This window comes from Bombina bombina, chromosome 2, assembly GCF_027579735.1.
Source record: "Bombina bombina isolate aBomBom1 chromosome 2, aBomBom1.pri, whole genome shotgun sequence".
NCBI classification, from domain to species: domain Eukaryota; kingdom Metazoa; phylum Chordata; class Amphibia; order Anura; family Bombinatoridae; genus Bombina; species Bombina bombina.
Window position 1 is genome coordinate 1,063,098,649 of NC_069500.1, and position 19,899 is coordinate 1,063,118,547.

Here is a 19,899-nt window from a genome sequence, read left to right on the forward strand (position 1 = left end):
GACTTACGTAAACTTCGTAAAGTCTTTTTTCTATGGGACTTCCATAGCGCCGGTATTACGAGTCTGTCCTGGGAGGCCAAAAAGTGAGCAGTACACCCTACCCCGTCAAGAGTCCTAACGCATTTAAAAGTCAGTAGTTAAGAGTTTTATGGTACAACGCCGTAACATAAAACTCATAACTAAAGTGCTAAAAAGTACACTAACACCCATAAACTACCTATTAACCACTAAACCGAGGCCCTCCCGCATCGCAAACACTATAATAAAAATATTAACCCCTAATCTGCCACTCCGGACACCGCCGCCACCTACATTATATTTATGAACCCCTAATCTGCTGCCCCCAACATCGCCGACACCTACATTATATTTATTAACCCCTAATCTGCCGCCCCCAATGTCGCCGCCACCTACCTACATTTATTAACCCCTAATCTGCCGCATCCAACGTCGCTGCCACTATAATAAACATATTAACCCCTAAACCGCTAGCACTCCCGCATCGCAAACATTAGTTAAATATTATTAACCCTAATCTGCCGTCCCTAACATTGACGCCACCTACCTACATTTATTAACCCCTAATCTGCCGCCCCCAACGTCGCTGCTACTATATTAAAGTTATTAACCCCTAAATCTAACCCTAACCCAACACCCCCTAACTTAAATATAATTTAAATAAGTCTAAATAAAATTCCTATCATTAACTAAATTATTCCTATTTAAAACTAAATACTTACCTATAAAATAAACCCTAAGATAGCTACAATATAACTAATAGTTACATTGTAGCTATCTTAGGGTTTATTTCTATTTTACAGCAAGTTTGTATTTATTTTAACTAGGTAGAATAGTTATTAAATAGTTATTAACTATTTAATAACTACCTAGCTAAAATAAATACAAAAGTACCTGTAAAATAAAACCTAACCTAAGTTACACTAACACCTAACACTACACTATAATTAAATAAATTAACCAAATTAACAACAATTAAATCAATTAAATTAAATTGGAACAGCCAATAGAATGCAAGCTCAATCCTATTGGCTGATTGGATCAGCCAATAGGGTTGAACTTCAATCCTATTGGCTGATTGCATCAGCGAATAGGATTTTTTCTACCTTAATTCCGATTGGCTGATATAATTCTATCAGCCAATCGGAATCTAAGGGACGCCATCTTGGATGACGTCACTTAAAGGAACCTTCATTTAGTAAGAAGACTTAGTTGGAAGAGGATGCTCCGTGCCGGATGTCTTGAAGATGGACCCGCTCCGCGCCGGATGGATGAAGATAGAAGATGTCGTCTGGATGAAGACTTCTGCCCGTTTGGAGGACCACTTTGCCGGCTTGGATGAAGACTTCTCCAGGCTTCGTTGAGGACTTCGGCCTGGCTTGGATGGAGACTTCTCCCGGTAAGTCGATCTTCAGGGGGTTATTTTTAGTTTTTTTTAAACGTGTATTGGGTGGGTTTTATTTTTAGGTTAGGGACTTTGGGCTTGCAAAAGAGCTAACTGCCCTTTTAAGGGCAATGCCCATCCAAATGCCCTTTTCAGGGCAATGGGGAGCTTATGTTTTTTTAGTTAGTATTTTACTTGGGGGGTTAGTTGTGTGGGTGGTGGGTTTTACTGTTGGGGGGGGTTGTTTGTATTTTTTGTTTCAGGTAAAAGAGCTGATTACTTTGGGGCAATGCCCCGCAAAAGGCCCTTTTAAGGGCTATTGGTAGTTTAGGCTAGGGGTTTTTTTTATTTGGTGGGGGCTTTTTTATTTTGATAGGGCTATTAGATTAGGTGTAATTAGTTTAAATATCTTGTAATTTGTTTACTATTTTCTGTAATTTAGTGGGGTTTTTTGTACTTTAGCTAATTTAATTTAATAGATTTAATTGTTGTTAATATAGTTAATTTATTTAATTATAGTGTAGTGTTAGGTGTTAGTGTAACTTAGGTTAGGTTTTATTTTACAGGTACTTTTGTATTTATTTTAGCTAGGTAGTTATTAAATAGTTAATAACTATTTAATAACTATTCTACCTAGTTAAAATAAATACAAACTTTCCTGTAAAATAAAAATAAACCCTAAGCTAGCTACAATTTAACTATTAGTTATATTGTAGCTAGCTTAGGGTCTATTTTAAAGGTAAGTATTTAGTTTTAAATAGGAATAATTTAGCTAATGATAGGTATTTAAGTAAGGGGTGTTAGGGTTAGATTTAGGGGTTAATAACTTTAATATAGGGGCAGCGACGTTGGGGACGGCAGATTAGGGGTTAATAAATGTAGGTAGGTGGTGTTGATGTTAGGGACGGCAGATTAGGGGTTAACAATATTTAACTAATGTTTGCGAGGTGGGAGTGTGGTGGTTTAGGGGTTAATATGTTTATTATAGTGGCGGCGACGTTGGGGGCGGCAGATTAGGGGTTAATAAGTGTAGGTAGGTGGTGGCAAACATTGGGGGTGGCAGATTAGGGGTTAATAAATCTAATTTAGGTGTCAGCGATGTTGGGGGCAGCAGATTAGGGGTTCAGAAGCATAATGTAGGTGGCGGGGCGGTGTCCGGAGCAGCAGATTAGGGGTTAATAAGAATAATGTAGGTGTTGGCGATGTCAGGGGCGTGTCAGATTAGGGGTTAATAAGTGTAATATTAGGGGTCTTTAGACTCGGGGTTCATGTTAGGGTGTTAGGTGTAAACATAAAATGTGTTTCCCCATAGGAATCAATGGGGCTGCGTTACTGAGTTTTATGCTGCTTTTTTGCAGGTGTTAGACTTTTTTTCAGCCGGCTCTCCCCATTGATTCCTATGGGGAAATCGTGCACGAGCACGTACGACCAGCTCACCGCTGACTTAAGCAGCGCTGGTATTGGAGTGCGGTAAGGAGCAAAATTTTGCTCAACGCTCACTTCTTGCCTTTTACTGACGGGTTTCTAAAAACTCGTAATACCAGCGCTGCAGGTAAGTGAGCGGTGATAGAAAACTGCTCGTTAGCACCGCATAGCCTCTAACGCAAAACTCGTAATCTAGGTGTAAGTTTACCAAAAATAATTAACACTAAAATCACGAAAAATAAAAAACACTAAGATTACAAAAAATAAACAAAATTATCAAAAATAAAAACAATTACACTTAATCTAATAGCCCTATAAAAATAAAAATCAGCTATTTTACCTGTAAAAAAATACAAAACCCCCCCCCAACATTAAAACCCACCACCCAACTAACCCCCCAAAATAAAAAACCTAACTCTAAAAAATAACCTAAGCTACCCATTGCCCCTAAAGGGGCATTTGTATGGGCATTGCCCTTAAAATGGCATTTAGCTATTTTGCGATGCCCTTAAAAGAGCATTTAGCGCTTTTTCAAAGCCCAAACTGTAATCTAAAAAAAAAAACACCCCGAAAAATTAAAAAAAATACTAACACTAACCCCAGAAGATCTACTCACGGTTTCTGAAGTCCGGACATCCATCTTCATTCAGGTGGCGAGGTCTTCATCCATCCCGGGGGCGTCTTCTATCTTTAGCCCCGGCGGCGCGGAGCGGAGCCATCCTGGAAGCTGATCCCATCCTGCGCGGAGCGTCCTCTTCATATGGTCGCCATCATACACCAAAGTTGAATGCAAGGTAGCCGTTTCAAAATGGCGTACCTTGCATTCCTATTGGCTGATTTGATTCTTCAAATTCAAATCAGCCAATAGGATGAGAGCTTCTGAAATCCTATTGGCTGTTCAAAACAGCCAATAGGATGAGGCCTACTAAAATCCTATTGGCTGTTCAAATCAGTCAATAGGATTTCAGTAGCTCTAATACTATTGGCGATGTTGGGCGGCAGATTCAGGGTGTTTAGACTAGGGTTTTATATTAGGGTGTTAGGTTTAAACATAACTTTTTTTCCCCATAGACATCAATGGGGTTGTGTTATGGAAATTTTTCATTCTGCGCTTCAGGAGTTGTCTTTTGATGTCCATTAATGTCTATGGGGGAAAGTGTGCACGAGCACATCAAAGCAGCCCTTGGATTTTGTGCAGTATGGAGCTTAACAACACTATATCGCACGCACAAGGAGGCTTTTCAGTAACTCGTAATGGCAACGCAATGGGGGGTGAAATAATGCAACTTTTGTTGCGTTCGTTTCGCACCCTGTTTAGCGCTAAACTCGTAATCTAGGTGATTGTGATTTATGTTTTACTTTAATTTATTATATACATTTATTATTTAACATCAAGACTTTGGGACTCCACTGTTAGAACGATCAAACACAGATTCAAGTTAAAAGTCCTCATGTAACAAGTGCATCTCTGTATTTTCTATGTGAATCTATGTGACAGGTAGCTTGCTGAAAATGTCACAGAGTAGCGCTATTGAAACAAAGCAATGCCTGCAAAAGAAGAGAGCGCAGTGTGTGGTTAATTCAAAGTGCACATGCGCAAAGTCAGTGGTACGGACTGGAAATAGAATGTTCAGAATCCAGTGCATGCATTGGAGTACTGCGTACGAGTTATACAGTGGCAACGGCTAATTTTAATACTGCCCTTTTTTAGGGGTTGTCTTACATTATGTCACAATACAAATAAAATTATTTATTTTTTAAGAAACACAAGCTTTGTTTTATTAGAACAGCTAGTTCTTTTTATTACTCTTACGTTGCATAATCAGTTGGTATGTTTTAATTAGCACAAATTTTGTAGAGATTTATAATCCTTTAATATGAATTAGCATCTCTTTCCAGTAAGCCTGGACTTAAAGGGACACTGAACCCAAATTTTTTCTTTCGTGATTCAGATAGAGCATGCAATTTTAAGCAACTTTCTAATTAACTCCTATTTTCAAATTTTCTTCATTCTCTTAGTATGTTTATTTGAAAAGCAAGAATGTAAGTTTAGATGCCGGCCCAGTTTTGGTGAACAACTTGGGTTGTCCTTGCTATGCACACTAGTAACAGCAACTTTATGGAGCAAGTGCCCGTGAAGACTGGGAATCTGCCCATTCCCCAAATTCACATATAGAAACAACAGATGTCCACAGCACTTGTAAATAAATGTCAACCTTTATTCCAAAACTTCTGAAGTTTTGGAATAAAGGTTGAAATGTATTTACAAGTGCTGTGGACATCTGTTGTTTCTATATGGGTTGTCCTTGCTGATTGGACAGCACCAATAAACAAGTGCTGACCATTGTCTGAACCAAAAATTTGCTGGCTCCTTAGCTTAGATGCCTTCTTTTTCAAATAAAGATAGCAAGAGAACAAAGAAAAATTGATAATAGAAAAAAATGTGAAAGTTGCTTAAAATTGCATTCTCTATCTGAATCATGAAAGTGAAATTTGTGTTCAGTGTCCCTTTAAGGACACATTCACCAACTGTAATACAGCACACCTACTTCTTCTACAAACATCCACGTCATTCAGTGCCAGTTTGTCACAGGAGGCGGGTTTTGCCCTGCCGGTCTAAGACTCCGATTTGTGGAGTAGTGTTTTTACTATTCCCTATCCGTATCCATCCGGACTTGTGGCTTACTCGATTGAGACTCCTCATATGTGATAGAAATACTGTGCATTTGATGGTTTTATACCTTTTTATAATTTTAATAAAATGTATATTTTCAACTCATCTCGTGGATGACTGTTTACCCACCAGTATAAAAAAGGGTGTGCGCATAAAATAGAGCTAAACTTAGATCTATCAAACGTGAGTAGTGAATCTTCACAACTACATATAGCAGCATATTCTATTTACAATATTATGCTATGTTATATCCTTCTTCTATTTGAGGAACACCTGGAAATATCTCTTCATATTATTACATCTATATTTGATTAAAACACCTTGGATACCTTCTTAAAGACACAGTCCTGAACTGCTTAAGATCAAACATATCCTTTTTTCTTTTTTTTTTTCTTTTTCCCCCCCCACAAATATCACATTTATTGTCACTTATTTGTTATATTGTAAATTATTGTATATTTATTCCACACCTACTTTTCAACATCCTCTCTAATATCTGTCAGTAGCTTCAGGTTAGTCTCAAGCGTTGATGTGGAAAATGCTTATTTGACTATTGATCTAAACATTTTGAGCTATTGGTGGCATGGCACCTGGGTTGCCATGTCCCTATACCAACTGTTAAATTATGAATGGAGTGTTACCGGGCTAGGGTTTAATAGAATTGAGTAGGATAGAGATAAAGCTTATCTCATGAGTGGTTCCATAATACATAGTTTCTTACAATGCCAGATCTATCTTTGTATGTGAATAGGTAAGGTCTCAATTGATGCAGAGGGAATCCACATTTACAGAAACCAACCAGGTCAACTACCTCCTTCAATTTGAGATTCCAATTAACTCTAATATATAGAAGATGCAGATAAGCCTGTGGCTGCTCAATGGTCCATCTGGAACAACAAACCTGCTTGGAATGTAAGGTTGGTGAGTACAGGTGTAAGAGGCAAAGAGTTTGCAGAAATTTGTGAAAACGTATTCAAGATTAGTGTCCACGCCCTATAGATTTTTAAAAATTGCACATCCTCAGGGATCTGTCAAGACATGGAGGAGACAGCCAAATAAATTCAGTGATGTTTGGAGCTTGGAAGTGTGTTTCCAGAAAACATTCTATGTCTATCCATAGGCTCCTTCAGTCTTGACACATCTCTAAAATATTAGGTTTGAAACAGGACGATTCTTGGAAGTATGTCTAATATTTAATTTAATTAACTTTGGATGAAATACAGAGCTTATTTCTGAATCATCAATAATAATCTATTTTATTTGTCCTTATTATCATACTTGCTCAACTTCCTAAACTTAGGACAAGCCTGAATTCGGGTTGAATTCCGGCGATGTCTGTCCGCCTGCTCAGAGCAGGTGGACAGGTTATGAAGCAGCGGTCTTTGTGACCGCTGCTTCATAACTGCCAGAAACACGGGGCATCAAGCTCCATTCGGAGCTTGATAGATAGGCCACTTAGCTTCTACTTAAAAAATATTTAGCTAATGTAGTATACCATACCTTGGATAAATAAAAGAAGGGCCCACTTTCATTTTCATATAGTCTTCTACCAGCATGGTACATCAATAACCCAAAATCAAAAAGGGGGCCTGGTATTTCTCTGCCATTAACCTGTACAGGATAATAAAAAAACAAGGGAAATAAACATGCTAGACAGTATAGTAAGCTAAATATATCTACATTCGCAAAACAAAGTAAGATAAGTATATATTTATATACTTAGGGCCAGATTACAAGTAGAGAGCTAAATATCGCTTTCATGAAAGCGATATTTGTGCTCCACTGTGAAAAACTAGCGCACGCTAATGTGTGGTGGCATTACAAATGTTTAGAAATGCGGATGCATTGCTCTGAAGCATTGGGCTCATGAGATGGCATCAGAACCTAAGCGCAGCAAAGGGGGCAAGTAGCGCAGCAATGGCAGCATATTTAAATATATATGTATATGCTTATAATCATATATATATATATATATATATATATATATGTGTGTGTTAATATGTGTATATACACATATTAACACATAAATATACTGTATATGTATATAAGCATATATATTTATATTTACTAGGAACACATAGACTGCAATGTAAAGGCACCCTACTCTTGACAACTTTAGCCCCAAAATACTGCCTAGTGCAGTTATTTTATTAAAAAATAAAGTTGCTGCTATTTTTATTTTTTAATAAGATACACTAGATTGTATTTTGGGGGCCTTTTGGGCACATTTATAAAATGAACCAGAGATTAATAACCAGCTACTTGTAATGGCTGATTAATTATCGAGCGCCTGCAAACGGGCACACAATAATTTAGCGCTCCACTTGTAATCTAGCCCTTAGTATTTAAGCTGCTCCCTCCTCTTTCTCTCTAAAAACCAAAGAAGAATCATACAAACTTACGGCTAGATTTAGAGTTTTGTCGGTAACGACCCGCGTAGCTAACGCTGGCTGTTTTCTGGCCGCACCTCTAAAATAACTCTGGTATTGAGAGTCCACAGAATGGCTGCGTTAGGCTCCAAAAAAGGAGCGTAGAGCATTTTTAACGCAACTGCAACTCTCGATACCAGAGTTGCTTACGGACGCGGCCAGCCTCAAAAACGTGCTCGTGCACGATTCCCCCATAGGAAACAATGGGGCTGTTTGAGCTGAAAAAAAAAACTAACACCTGCAAAAAAGCCGCGTTCAGCTCCTAACGCAGCCCCATTGTTTGCTATGGGGAAACACTTCCTACGTCTGCACCTAACACCCTAACATGTACCCCGAGTCTAAACACCCCTAACCTTACACTTATTAACCTCTAATCTGCCGCCCCCGCTATCGCTGACCCCTGCATATTATTATTAACCCCTAATCTGCCGCTCCGTAAACCGCTGCAACCTACATTATAGCTATGTACCCCTAATCTGCTGTCCCTAACACCGCCGACCCCTATATTATATTTATTAACCCCTAATCTGCCCCCCACAACGTCGCCTCCACCTGCCTACACTTATTAACCCCTAATCTGCCGAGCGGACCGCACCGCTATCATAATAAAGTTATTAACCCCTAATCCGCCTCACTAACCCTATAATAAATAGTATTAACCCCTAATCTGCCCTCCCTAACATCGCCGACACCTAACTTCAAACAGGGGTTAATAAATATAATACAGGGGTCGGCGGTGTTAGGGGCAGCAGATTAGGGGTACATAAGTATAACGTAGGTGGCGGTTTAGGGGTTAAAAAAATTTAATCGAGTGGCGGCGATGTGGGGGGGACCTCGGTTTAGGGGTACATAGGTAGTTTATGGGTGTTAGTGTACTTTAGAGTACAGTAGTTAAGAGCTTTAGGAACCGGCGTTAGCCCAAAAAGCTCTTAACTCCTGACTTTTTTCTGCGGCTGGAGTTTTGTCGTTAGATTTCTAACGCTCACTTCAGACACGACTCTAAATACCGGAGTTAGAAAGATCCCATTGAAAAGATAGGATACGCAATTTACGTAAGGGGATCTGCGGTATGGAAAAGTCGCGGCTGAAAAGTGAGCGTTAGACCCTTTTTTGAATGACTCCAAATACCGGCGGTAGCCTAAAACCAGCGTTAGGAGCCTCTAACGCTGGTTTTCACGGCTACCGCCAAACTCTAAATCTAGGCCTTAGAATGGTACTTATATGAAGACACTGCTAAAGTATTTCTTCTATGTTTTATAGCAGTAAGAAATATTTGGACAGATTACGAGTTTTGCGTTATGAGCTGTGCGGTACTAACTTGCATGTTATTGTCACTGCTCACTTACCTACAGCGCTGGTATTACAGGTTTTTCTAAACCCGGCGTTAAAAGGCAAGAAGTGAGCGTAGAGCAAAATTGTGCTCCATACCGCACTCCAATACCAGCGCTGCTTAAGTCAGCGGTGAGCTGGTTGTACGTGCTCGTGCACGATTTCCCCATAAACATCAATGGGGAGAGCCGGCTGAGAAAAAGTCTAACACCTGCAAAAAAGCAGCGAAAAGCTCCGTAACACAGCGCCAATGATTCCTATGGGGAAACTAAATTTATGTTTACACCTAACATGAACCCCGAGTTTAACACCCCTAATCTTACACTTATTAACCCCTAATCTGCTGCCCCCGACATCCCGACACCTACATTATACTTATGAACCCCTAATTTGCGTCCTCCAAAATCGCTGACACCTACATTATATTTATTAACCCCTAATCTCCTGCCCCAATGTTGCCGCAACCTACCTACACTTATTAACCCCTAATCTGCCGCCCCCAATGTCGCCGCCACTATAATGAACATATTAACCCCTAATCTGTCGTCCCTAACATCGCTGCCACTATACTAAATTTATTAACCCCTAAACCTAAGTCTAACCCTAACCCTTACACCCTAACTTAAATTAATTAAAATAAATCTAAATAAAACTTACTATTAATAACTAAATAATTCCTATTTTAAACTAAATACTTACCTGTAAAATAAACCCTAAGCTAGCTACAATATAACTAATAGTTACATTGTATCTAGCTTAGGGTTTATTTTTATTTTACAGGCAAGTTTGTATTTATTTTAACTAGGGGTAGAATAGACTATAGTTACTAAATAGTTATTAACTATTTACTAACTACCTAGCTAAAATAAATACACATTTACCTGTAAAATAAAACCTAACCTAAGTTACAATAACACCTAACACTACACTACAATTAAATAAATTCAAAACAATTAGCTAAATTACAAAAAAAAAAACTAAATTACAGAAAATAAAAAACAAATTACAAGATCTTTAAACTAATTACACCTAATCTAATAGCCCTATCAAAATAAAAAAAGCCCACCCAAAATATAAAAAACCCTAGCCTAAACTAAACTACCAATAGCCCTTAAAAGGGCCTTTTGCGGGGCATTGCCCCATAGAAATCAGCTTTTTTACCTGTAACAAAAAATACAAACAACAACAGTAAAACCCACCACCCACACAACGAACCCCCCCAAATAAAACCCTAACTAAAAAAATTTCTAACGCTCACTTCAGACACGACTCTAAATACCGGAGTTAGAAAGATCCCATTGAAAAGATAGGATACGCAATTTACGTAAGGGGATCTGCGGTATGGAAAAGTCGCGGCTGAAAAGTGAGCGTTAGACCCTTTTTTGAATGACTCCAAATACCGGCGGTAGCCTAAAACCAGCGTTAGGAGCCTCTAACGCTGGTTTTCACGGCTACCGCCAAACTCTAAATCTAGGCCTTAGAATGGTACTTATATGAAGACACTGCTAAAGTATTTCTTCTATGTTTTATAGCAGTAAGAAATATTTGGACAGATTACGAGTTTTGCGTTATGAGCTGTGCGGTACTAACTTGCATGTTATTGTCACTGCTCACTTACCTACAGCGCTGGTATTACAGGTTTTTCTAAACCCGGCGTTAAAAGGCAAGAAGTGAGCGTAGAGCAAAATTGTGCTCCATACCGCACTCCAATACCAGCGCTGCTTAAGTCAGCGGTGAGCTGGTTGTACGTGCTCGTGCACGATTTCCCCATAGACATCAATGGGGAGAGCCGGCTGAGAAAAAGTCTAACACCTGCAAAAAAGCAGCGAAAAGCTCCGTAACACAGCGCCAATGATTCCTATGGGGAAACTAAATTTATGTTTACACCTAACATGAACCCTGAGTTTAACACCCCTAATCTTACACTTATTAACCCCTAATCTGCTGCCCCCGACATCGCCGACACCTACATTATACTTATGAACCCCTAATTTGCGTCCCCCAATGTCGCCGCCACTATAATGAACATATTAACCCCTAATCTGTCGTCCCTAACATCGCTGCCACTATACTAAATTTATTAACCCCTAAACCTAAGTCTAACCCTAACCCTTACACCCTAACTTAAATTAATTAAAATAAATCTAAATAAAACTTACTATTAATAACTAAATAATTCCTATTTTAAACTAAATACTTACCTGTAAAATAAACCCTAAGCTAGCTACAATATAACTAATAGTTACATTGTATCTAGCTTAGGGTTTATTTTTATTTTACAGGCAAGTTTGTATTTATTTTAACTAGGGGTAGAATAGACTATAGTTACTAAATAGTTATTAACTATTTACTAACTACCTAGCTAAAATAAATACACATTTACCTGTAAAATAAAACCTAACCTAAGTTACAATAACACCTAACACTACACTACAATTAAATAAATTCAAAACAATTAGCTAAATTACAAAAAAAACAAAACTAAATTACAGAAAATAAAAAACAAATTACAAGATCTTTAAACTAATTACACCTAATCTAATAGCCCTATCAAAATAAAAAAAGCCCACCCAAAATATAAAAAAACCCTAGCCTAAACTAAACTACCAATAGCCCTTAAAAGGGCCTTTTGCGGGGCATTGCCCCATAGAAATCAGCTTTTTTACCTGTAACAAAAAAATACAAACAACAACAGTAAAACCCACCACCCACACAACCAACCCCCCCAAATAAAACCCTAACTAAAAAAAACCTAAGCTCCCCATTGCCCTGAAAAGGGCATTTGGATGGGCATTGCCCTTAAAAGGGCATTTAGCTCTATTGCGGCCCAAAGCCCTAACCTAAAAATAAAACCCACCCAATACACCCTTAAAAAATCCTAACACTAACCCCCGAAGATCCACTTACCAGGAGAAGTCTTCATCCAAGCGGCAAGATGTCCTCAACGAAGCCAGCAGAAGTGGTCCTCCAGACGGGCAGAAGTGGTCCTCCAGACGGACAGAAGCCTTCACCCAGACGGCATCTTCTATCTTCATCCTTCCAACGTGGAGCGGCTCCATCTTCAAGACATCCGGCACGGAGCATCCTCTTCAATCGACTTCTTCTTGCTGAATGAAGGTTCCTTTAAATTACGTCATCCAAGATGGCGTCCCTTAGATTCCGATTGGCTGATAGAATTCTATCAGGCAATCGGAATTAAGGTTAAAAAAATTATCCAATCAGCCAATACTATTGAGCTCGCATTCTATTGGCTGATTGGAACAGCCAATAGAAAAGGCCCTTTTAAGGGCTATTGGTAGTTTAGTTTAGGCTAGGTTTTTTTTTTTTTTGGGTGGGCTTTTTTTATTTTGATAGGGCTATTAGATTAGGTGTAATTAGTTTAAAGATCTTGTAATTTGTTTATTATTTTCTGTCATTTAGTGTTTGTTTTTTTTGTAATTTAGCTAATTGTTTTGAATTTAGTTAATTGTATTTAATTTAGGGAATTTATTTAATTATAGTGTAGGTGTTATTGTAACTTAGGTTAGGTTTTATTTTACAGGTAAATTTGTATTTATTTTAGCTAGGTCGTTATTAAATAGTTAATAACTATTCTACCTAGTTAAAATAAATACAAACTTGCCTGTAAAATAAAAATAAACCATAAGCTAGCTACAATGTAACTATTAGTTATATTGTAGCTAGCTTAGGGTTTATTTTATAGGTAAGTATTTAGTTTTAAATAGGAATGATTTAGTTATTAATAGTAGGTTTTCTTTAGATTTATTTTAATTATATTTAAGTTAGGGGGTGTTAGGGTTAGGGTTAGACTTAGATTTAGGGGTTAATAAATTTAATATAGTGGCGGCGACATTGGGGACGGCAGATTAGGGGTTAATAAATGTAGGTAGGTGGTGTCGATGTTAGGGACAGCAGATTACGGGTAAATAATATTTAACTAATGTTTGTGAGGCGGGAGAGCGGCGGTTTAGGGTTAATATGTTTATTATAGTGGCGGCGATGTCGGGAGCGGCAGATTAGGGGTTAATAATTTAATTTTATTGTTTGCGATGCGGGAGGGCCTCGGTTTAGGGGTTAATATGTAGTTTATGGGTGTTAGTGTACTTTTTAGCACTTTAGTTATGAGTTTTATGCTACAGCTTTGTAGTGTAAAACTCATAACTACTGACTTTAAAATGCGGTACTAATCTTGCGGGATAGGCTGTACCGCTAACTTTTTGGCCTCCCAGGACAAGCTTGTAATACCGGCGCTATGGAAGTCCCATAGAAAAAAGACTATACGCAATTTGCGTAAGTTGATTTGCGGTAAGGCCAAAAAAGTGTGCGGTGCCCCTAAATCTGCAAGACTCGTAATTCCAGCGGTAGTAAAAAAGCAGAGTTATGAGACTTAACACTGCTTTTTTACTCATAACGCAAGACTCGTAATCTAGCCGATTGTTTTACTTTATTAGAAGGCAACATACAATGAGTGTGTATAAATAATTAATGATGTGTATAAAATTAATATACACTAACCCAGTATAGTCAAAAGTAAGTGGACACCCCTACTAATTATTGAGTGTTTACCCACACCCATTGCTAACAGGTGCATAAAATCCAACATATAATAATGACGTCTCCATAGATAAACATTGGTGGTGCAAAGAGTCATACTGAAGGGCTTAATGACTTTAAATGTGACACTATTATAAGATGTAGGTAATGACAGAATGTCCACAGCACCTCTTAAATATAACTTTCTTTATTTAGACATCATAAAAGATAAGCGACGTTTCGGGAGACCACACAAATAGTTAGGGAACGTATGAGCCAGCATCGCTCCAATATCAGACGAAAGAACATGGAGGCCCCCCTGTCCAAGCACTTCCTGGAAAAAGGTCATGGCATTAGCCAGTTGATATGGCAAGTCATTGAACAAGTTAAGACGTCCAGGAATGGCATGGACAGAGAAAAATTATTGAAACAAAAAGAAATGTGGTGGATCCACAAACTTGAAAATTTGATTCCAAAGGGCCTCAACAGAGATTTTGATTTGGCTTGCTTCTTTTAATTCCAGCTTTATTGAACGTTTTTTCTTAAAAAAGTTTTTACTTAAAATATTTTTACTTATAAGGGTTTTTCTTTTAAAATGTTCTCTATATATTGTTGTGCTCAAAATGTCTTTTCTATAAAATATTGCTCCTATAAAATGTTTTTACAAATAATGTTCTTCCCAATATGGTTACAAGTAAGATTTTTTTTTAAAGAAGAGATTTTACTTAAAGAATTTTTAGAACATATCTATCCCTAGGGTGTTCGTCCTTACTAGTTAGCTTTATAGAGTGGGTACTATAATACTAATTTTAATACTGAGTCACTAAAAAATTACCACAAAAAAGTCACTTTTGAATACAGTGGTAATATCGTACCATCTAATTAGTAACGCAGGGCCCACAGAAATGTATATTGCTATGAACATAAATTATGCAGAATATTCGCCTAGATTACAAGTTTGGCATTAGAGGCTGTGAGGTGCTAACGAGCAGTTTATGCTCACCGCTCACTTACAGACAGCGCTGGTATTACGGGTTTTTACAAACCCGGCGTTAACCGCAAAAAAGTGAGCGAAGAGCAAAATTTTGCTCCACATCTCACCTCAATACTAGAGCTGCTTACGTTAGCGGTGAGCTGGTAAAACGTGCTCGTGCACGATTTCCCCATAGGAATCAATGGGGGAGAGCTGGCTGAAAAAAAGTCTAACACCTGCAAAAAAGCAGCGTAAAGCTCCTAACGCAGCCCCATTGATTCCTATGGGGAAATACATTTATGTCTACACCTAACACCCTAACATGAACCCCGAGTCTAAACACCCCTAATATTTTTTTTTTTTTTTTTTTTTTTTTCAAAAGCTTTATTGAACATAAAATTACTGCGTACAACGCAGAATTAAAACAGTTACATATGCAACAATGTGGTTACAATGATTCCATATACATAACACAGTGTTTCGACATATATGAGTTGTAGATATATTTACCGTTCAATAGGCAAATTTAGATTGCATAGGTAAGTTATTTAAACTAGGTAAGAAAAAAGAAAAAAGGAAACAATTCAATTAAGTGAATGAGAAAATACAATGAACAATTCAAATGGATGTATAAATGTATAATCATATGTACGTGATTCCTGCAGAAACGTAAATTGTTGTGACAGTGATTATCGGGCTCTTAAAATTACCTTCTGCTCAAGTCAAAGTAATAGGAGAAGGCATCTGGCTTGTCAGCTAAGGGTAGTCAGTGAATATGCATTTAAGAAGTGGATGTTCGGGTGGTGGTTTTGGGTGTGGGGGTCGTCTGATTAAGATATTCCTCCCACAAAAAATATATTGAGTCATAGTCGGCTACTTGTTTGTTACGAGTAAAGCGATATTTTTCTAGTTGAAGAGATTGGGTGGTTGTTTCTCTCCAGACCTGGATAGATGGAAGTGTATTGCATTTCCAGTTTTTGGGAATTAGTCGTTTTGCTGAGTTTGTCATGATGGTCAGTAGGGCTAGTCGGAGTTTGCAAGTTATTTTGGTAAATTTATTAAAGATGAAAAACCAGATGTCGAGCCTGAGACTTAGAGATAGAACTTTTTCGAATTCGACTCTGATAGCTTCCCAATATGTTTGGGCTGTTGGGCACGTCCACCAGATGTGTGTGGGAGTGCCAACGTTGTGGCAACCTCTCCAACACTCCGGTGAGTGTGTAGGGAAAATGGTGTGAAGTCGGTGAGGTGTATAGTACCATCTATATAGTAACTTAACATTCATTTCCATTACATAAATGGATGAGGAGGATTTTGTCATGCAAGAGAAGATTTTTTGCCATTCCTTAGGGGTTTGTGTAGTGCATATCTCTGTTTCCCACTTTTGCGTGTACGAGGGGAGAGATGTGCTGCTCGGTTGCGTAAGTAATTGGTATGTAAAAGATAGAAAGCCCCTGTGTAGGGTGTCATAGATGCAGCTGCTTTCGTAACCCGTATGGGGGCGAAAAAGTAATAGCTTATGTGGATGTTTGACAAGGAAGTCTGTTAGTTGTTGGTATTTAAACCATTCTATATGTATTTTGTCCAGGATGGGGGCCAGTTCGGTTAAGGGTTTGATTTTCCCATTTTGGATGACTGTAAGGCAGGGAGAGGAGTTTATAATGTGAGGTGTTTGAGATGTTTGTGTGGGGAATGGTATTGGAGAATCTGGATTTTCACAAAGGGGTGTTAGTGGGGAAGGTACAGTTGAGATATGGTTATGTTGTTTTATGGATGTATCCCATAGTTTTAAAGTTTCTCTAGTAATTATTGGTAGATATGTAGGTAAGTTTCTTTTGGAGGGATGTAGCCAGCATTTGCTGCCAAGATGTGAAGTATTCGATAACGAGTGCTCTAGAAGAACCCATTCTTTGTGAACTGAATGTCTGCACCAATGTATTATTCTGGTGTAGAAGCTAGCCAGTCTATATTGGGTAAGGTTTGGGATCCCAAGGCCGCCCAGTTCTTTGGAGCGATAAAGGGTGGCAGTAGCTATCCGAGGTCTTTTGTGTTGCCATATATAGGAAATGAAGGATTTTTGAAGATTGTGTATCACAGATTTGGGGATTGGGATCGGTAGTGTTTGGAAGAGGTATAGTAATTTGGGGAGAAGAATCATTTTGACTGAATTAATTCTGCCTAGCCATGAGAGTGGTTTATTGTTCCAGGAGCGCAGTATATTTTGGATTGAATCGGCTATGGCTTTATAATTGGTGTCCAGTGTGACTTGCGTGTGGTGGGAGATATATACACCGAGGTATTTTATAGCGCGTGGTTGTATGCGAAAGTGAGCGAGTGCTTGTATGGCAGTGATTTCCTCCGTCTGTAGTCCAAGTGGGAGCAATTCTGATTTGGTAATATTTATTTTGAAGTTTGAAAAATTGCCGTATTGGTGTATTGTTTGAATGAGGGGGGGAAGTGAGTTTTGAGGTCGTGTTAGTGTGAGAAAGAGGTCATCAGCATATAAGGTAGCTTTATATTCCTGGTGAGCAATTTTGAACCCCTGTATGTCCGTGTTGTGTCTAATATGTGATGCTAGGACCTCCATTGCAAGGATAAATAATATAGGGGAGAGGGGGCATCCCTGTCTTGTTCCGTTTGTGATTGAAAATGGTTGGGACAAGGTATGGTTCAACTTTATTTTGGCTTGGGGACTGTTATAAAGGGAGAATATTTTTCCAGTGAAGGTCGAGTCGAAGCCAAATTGGGAAAGTGTCTCCTTCAGAAATTGCCAGTTTAGCCTATCAAAGGCTTTCTCCGCGTCCATAGAGATGAACGCGGAGGGGATATGGTTGTGAACTGCATGTTCCATTAGTAATAGAATTTTGGTCGTATTATCTTTAGCTTCTCTAAGAGGAGTGAAACCTGCCTGATTAATATGTACAATTGTTGGGAGTATTAGGTTGATGCGGGTGGCTAATATTTTAGCGTAAAGTTTGATATCTATGTTAAGGAGGGAGATTGGGCGAAAGTTAGCGGGCGTTGTAGGGGGTTTACCTGGTTTTGGGATCACTACTACTTGCGCTTCTAGCATGGATTGGGGGAACGGGTTAGTGTCCGTTACTTCGTTGAATAATTGAGTGAGATAAGGGGATAGTTGAGAAGAGAAGGTGTGGTAGTACTTTCCAGTGAAACCGTCTGGCCCTGGGCTTTTCCCATTGTTAAGTGATTTTATGGCCGTGGTGAGTTCAATTTGGGTAATGGGTTTGTTAAGGGTGTTAAGTTGATCAGTTGTTATAGTGGGTAGATGTGCGCTGGAAATATAAGAGATCAGAGCTGGGGTAGGGCCTTGAGAGGGTGCACTTCTTTGAATATTATATAAGGTGGAATAGTAGTCATGAAAGGATTGTAGAATTTCTTTAGTAGTTTTTAGGGTGTGGGGACAATTAGGTGTTTGTAATTCGTTAATATAAGATTTCAATCTCTTTTTTTTCAAGGCTCTTGCTAATAACTTGCCTGACCTATTGCTTTCATAATAAAACATGCTGTTAGTTTTTGCGCGTAGTGTCTGGTATTCTATTTGTAGGAAACCGTCTAATGCTTGTTTAGCGTTTTGTAAGTCAGTCAGTATATCAGGGTTTGTAGGGGATTGTTTGTGGGCCAGATCCAGTCGGGCAAAGGTGTTTGATAGCTCATTATATTGCTGTCGATGTAATTTTTGGAAATGAGCCTTTAATTTAATTAATTCGCCCCTGAGCACGCACTTGTGTGCTTCCCATATTGTATATTTGTTGGCCGTTGAGGGGATATTCAATCTAAAATATTCTTCAATGGTGCTAGTAAGTTTCTTAATTGTGTCTGGATTGTTAAGAAGGGAGTTGTCTAGTTTCCATGTATATGATGTTAGTGGGGTGTTTGTCCATGATATGGTTAGTTTTACCGCTGAATGGTCTGACCATGATGTGGGGGAAATAACGCATCTGTTGACTAAGGCTAGGGCAGGTTGATTGGTGAAAATGTAATCTATGCGACTATATGTTCTGTTAGGATGGGAGAAAAAGGTATTGTCTCGGGTGTCCTGGTGGATAAAACGCCAAGTGTCGTGGAGGTTAAGGTTTCTCAAACCTGTCCATAATACATTAGTGACTTTTTTTGATATCGCTATTGTAGGATTGGAGCTATCCTTAGTAGGGTGAATGGGAACATTAAAATCCCCTGCAACAAAGATGGGTCCTTTTGCGATGTCTATAATGCGGTTAAATATTTGTTTAAAGAAAGGGGTTTGTTTTACATTTGGGGCGTAAATATTTACCAGGGTAATAGGTCTACCATAAAGTAGACCTACTAGGCCGAGAAAACGGCCCTCAGTGTCTCTAGAGGTTTGGATATGGGTGAAGGGGAGAGACTTATGCAGTAGAATACTGACTCCACCTCTTTTTGAGGTGTTGGAGCTGTGGTAGTGAGTGGTGAATGTTTTCCCAAAATATTTGGGCTCTTTGTTTTTTTTAAAATGGGTCTCTTGTAAGAATAAGATGTCTGCCTGTCTTTTTGAAAGGTCTGAAAGGGCTATAGATCGTTTGTGGGGTGAGTTGAGTCCCTTAGCATTTTGTGTAAGAAGTGTTAGTTTACGAGTTTCATCGTTCTTATTTTTGGGCAACATAGTGTGTTTGTTGGGGTATGTTGTTTAATTGTGTGGATGAGGTCACATAGAGCACTTTACGTATATGTATCTTACAAATGTGTGGGCACATCTCTGCAGGAGAAAAACATTCATTTGACAGGTGATAACTTAAACAGTTTCTCATAACAAACATAATAACATTATTAACCATAAAAAACATTGACATATTAACCAAAAACAAAAAATCTCTCTGCCTATCATAGGTCATAACTGAGAGTAAGTTGGGGGCAGTACCATAAAGTGCCCTGAGAAGTTGACATTTTTTTTTTTTTAAATTATATTGAATAAGAATCCTAGAGTGGGGAAGGTGAGGTAGATAAGTCGGAGGGGTGGGTAGGGAAGGGGAAAGGATAGGTGGTAAGGGGGGGAGAGGATGAGGTAGGCATGATGGAAAAGGAGTTGTCAGAATCTATCTTTGCTCTCATTCTGCTAATAGCAGAAGGTTCTAAATTGCTGAGTTACAAAAAGACTAGA

General features: G+C 38.6%; 1 protein-coding gene across 2 annotated transcripts in view; it reads right to left on the reverse strand.

The window, feature by feature from the left end:
* LOC128650027 (uncharacterized) overlaps positions 1-19,899 on the reverse strand; it is a 273,926-nt gene that overhangs the window by 178,364 nt on the left and 75,663 nt on the right. For both annotated transcript variants that reach the window (XM_053703680.1, XM_053703679.1), the window contains one exon: positions 7,002-7,112. In XM_053703680.1, coding sequence (XP_053559655.1) covers positions 7,002-7,112 — 111 coding nt within the window. The remainder of the gene's footprint in view (positions 1-7,001; positions 7,113-19,899) is intronic.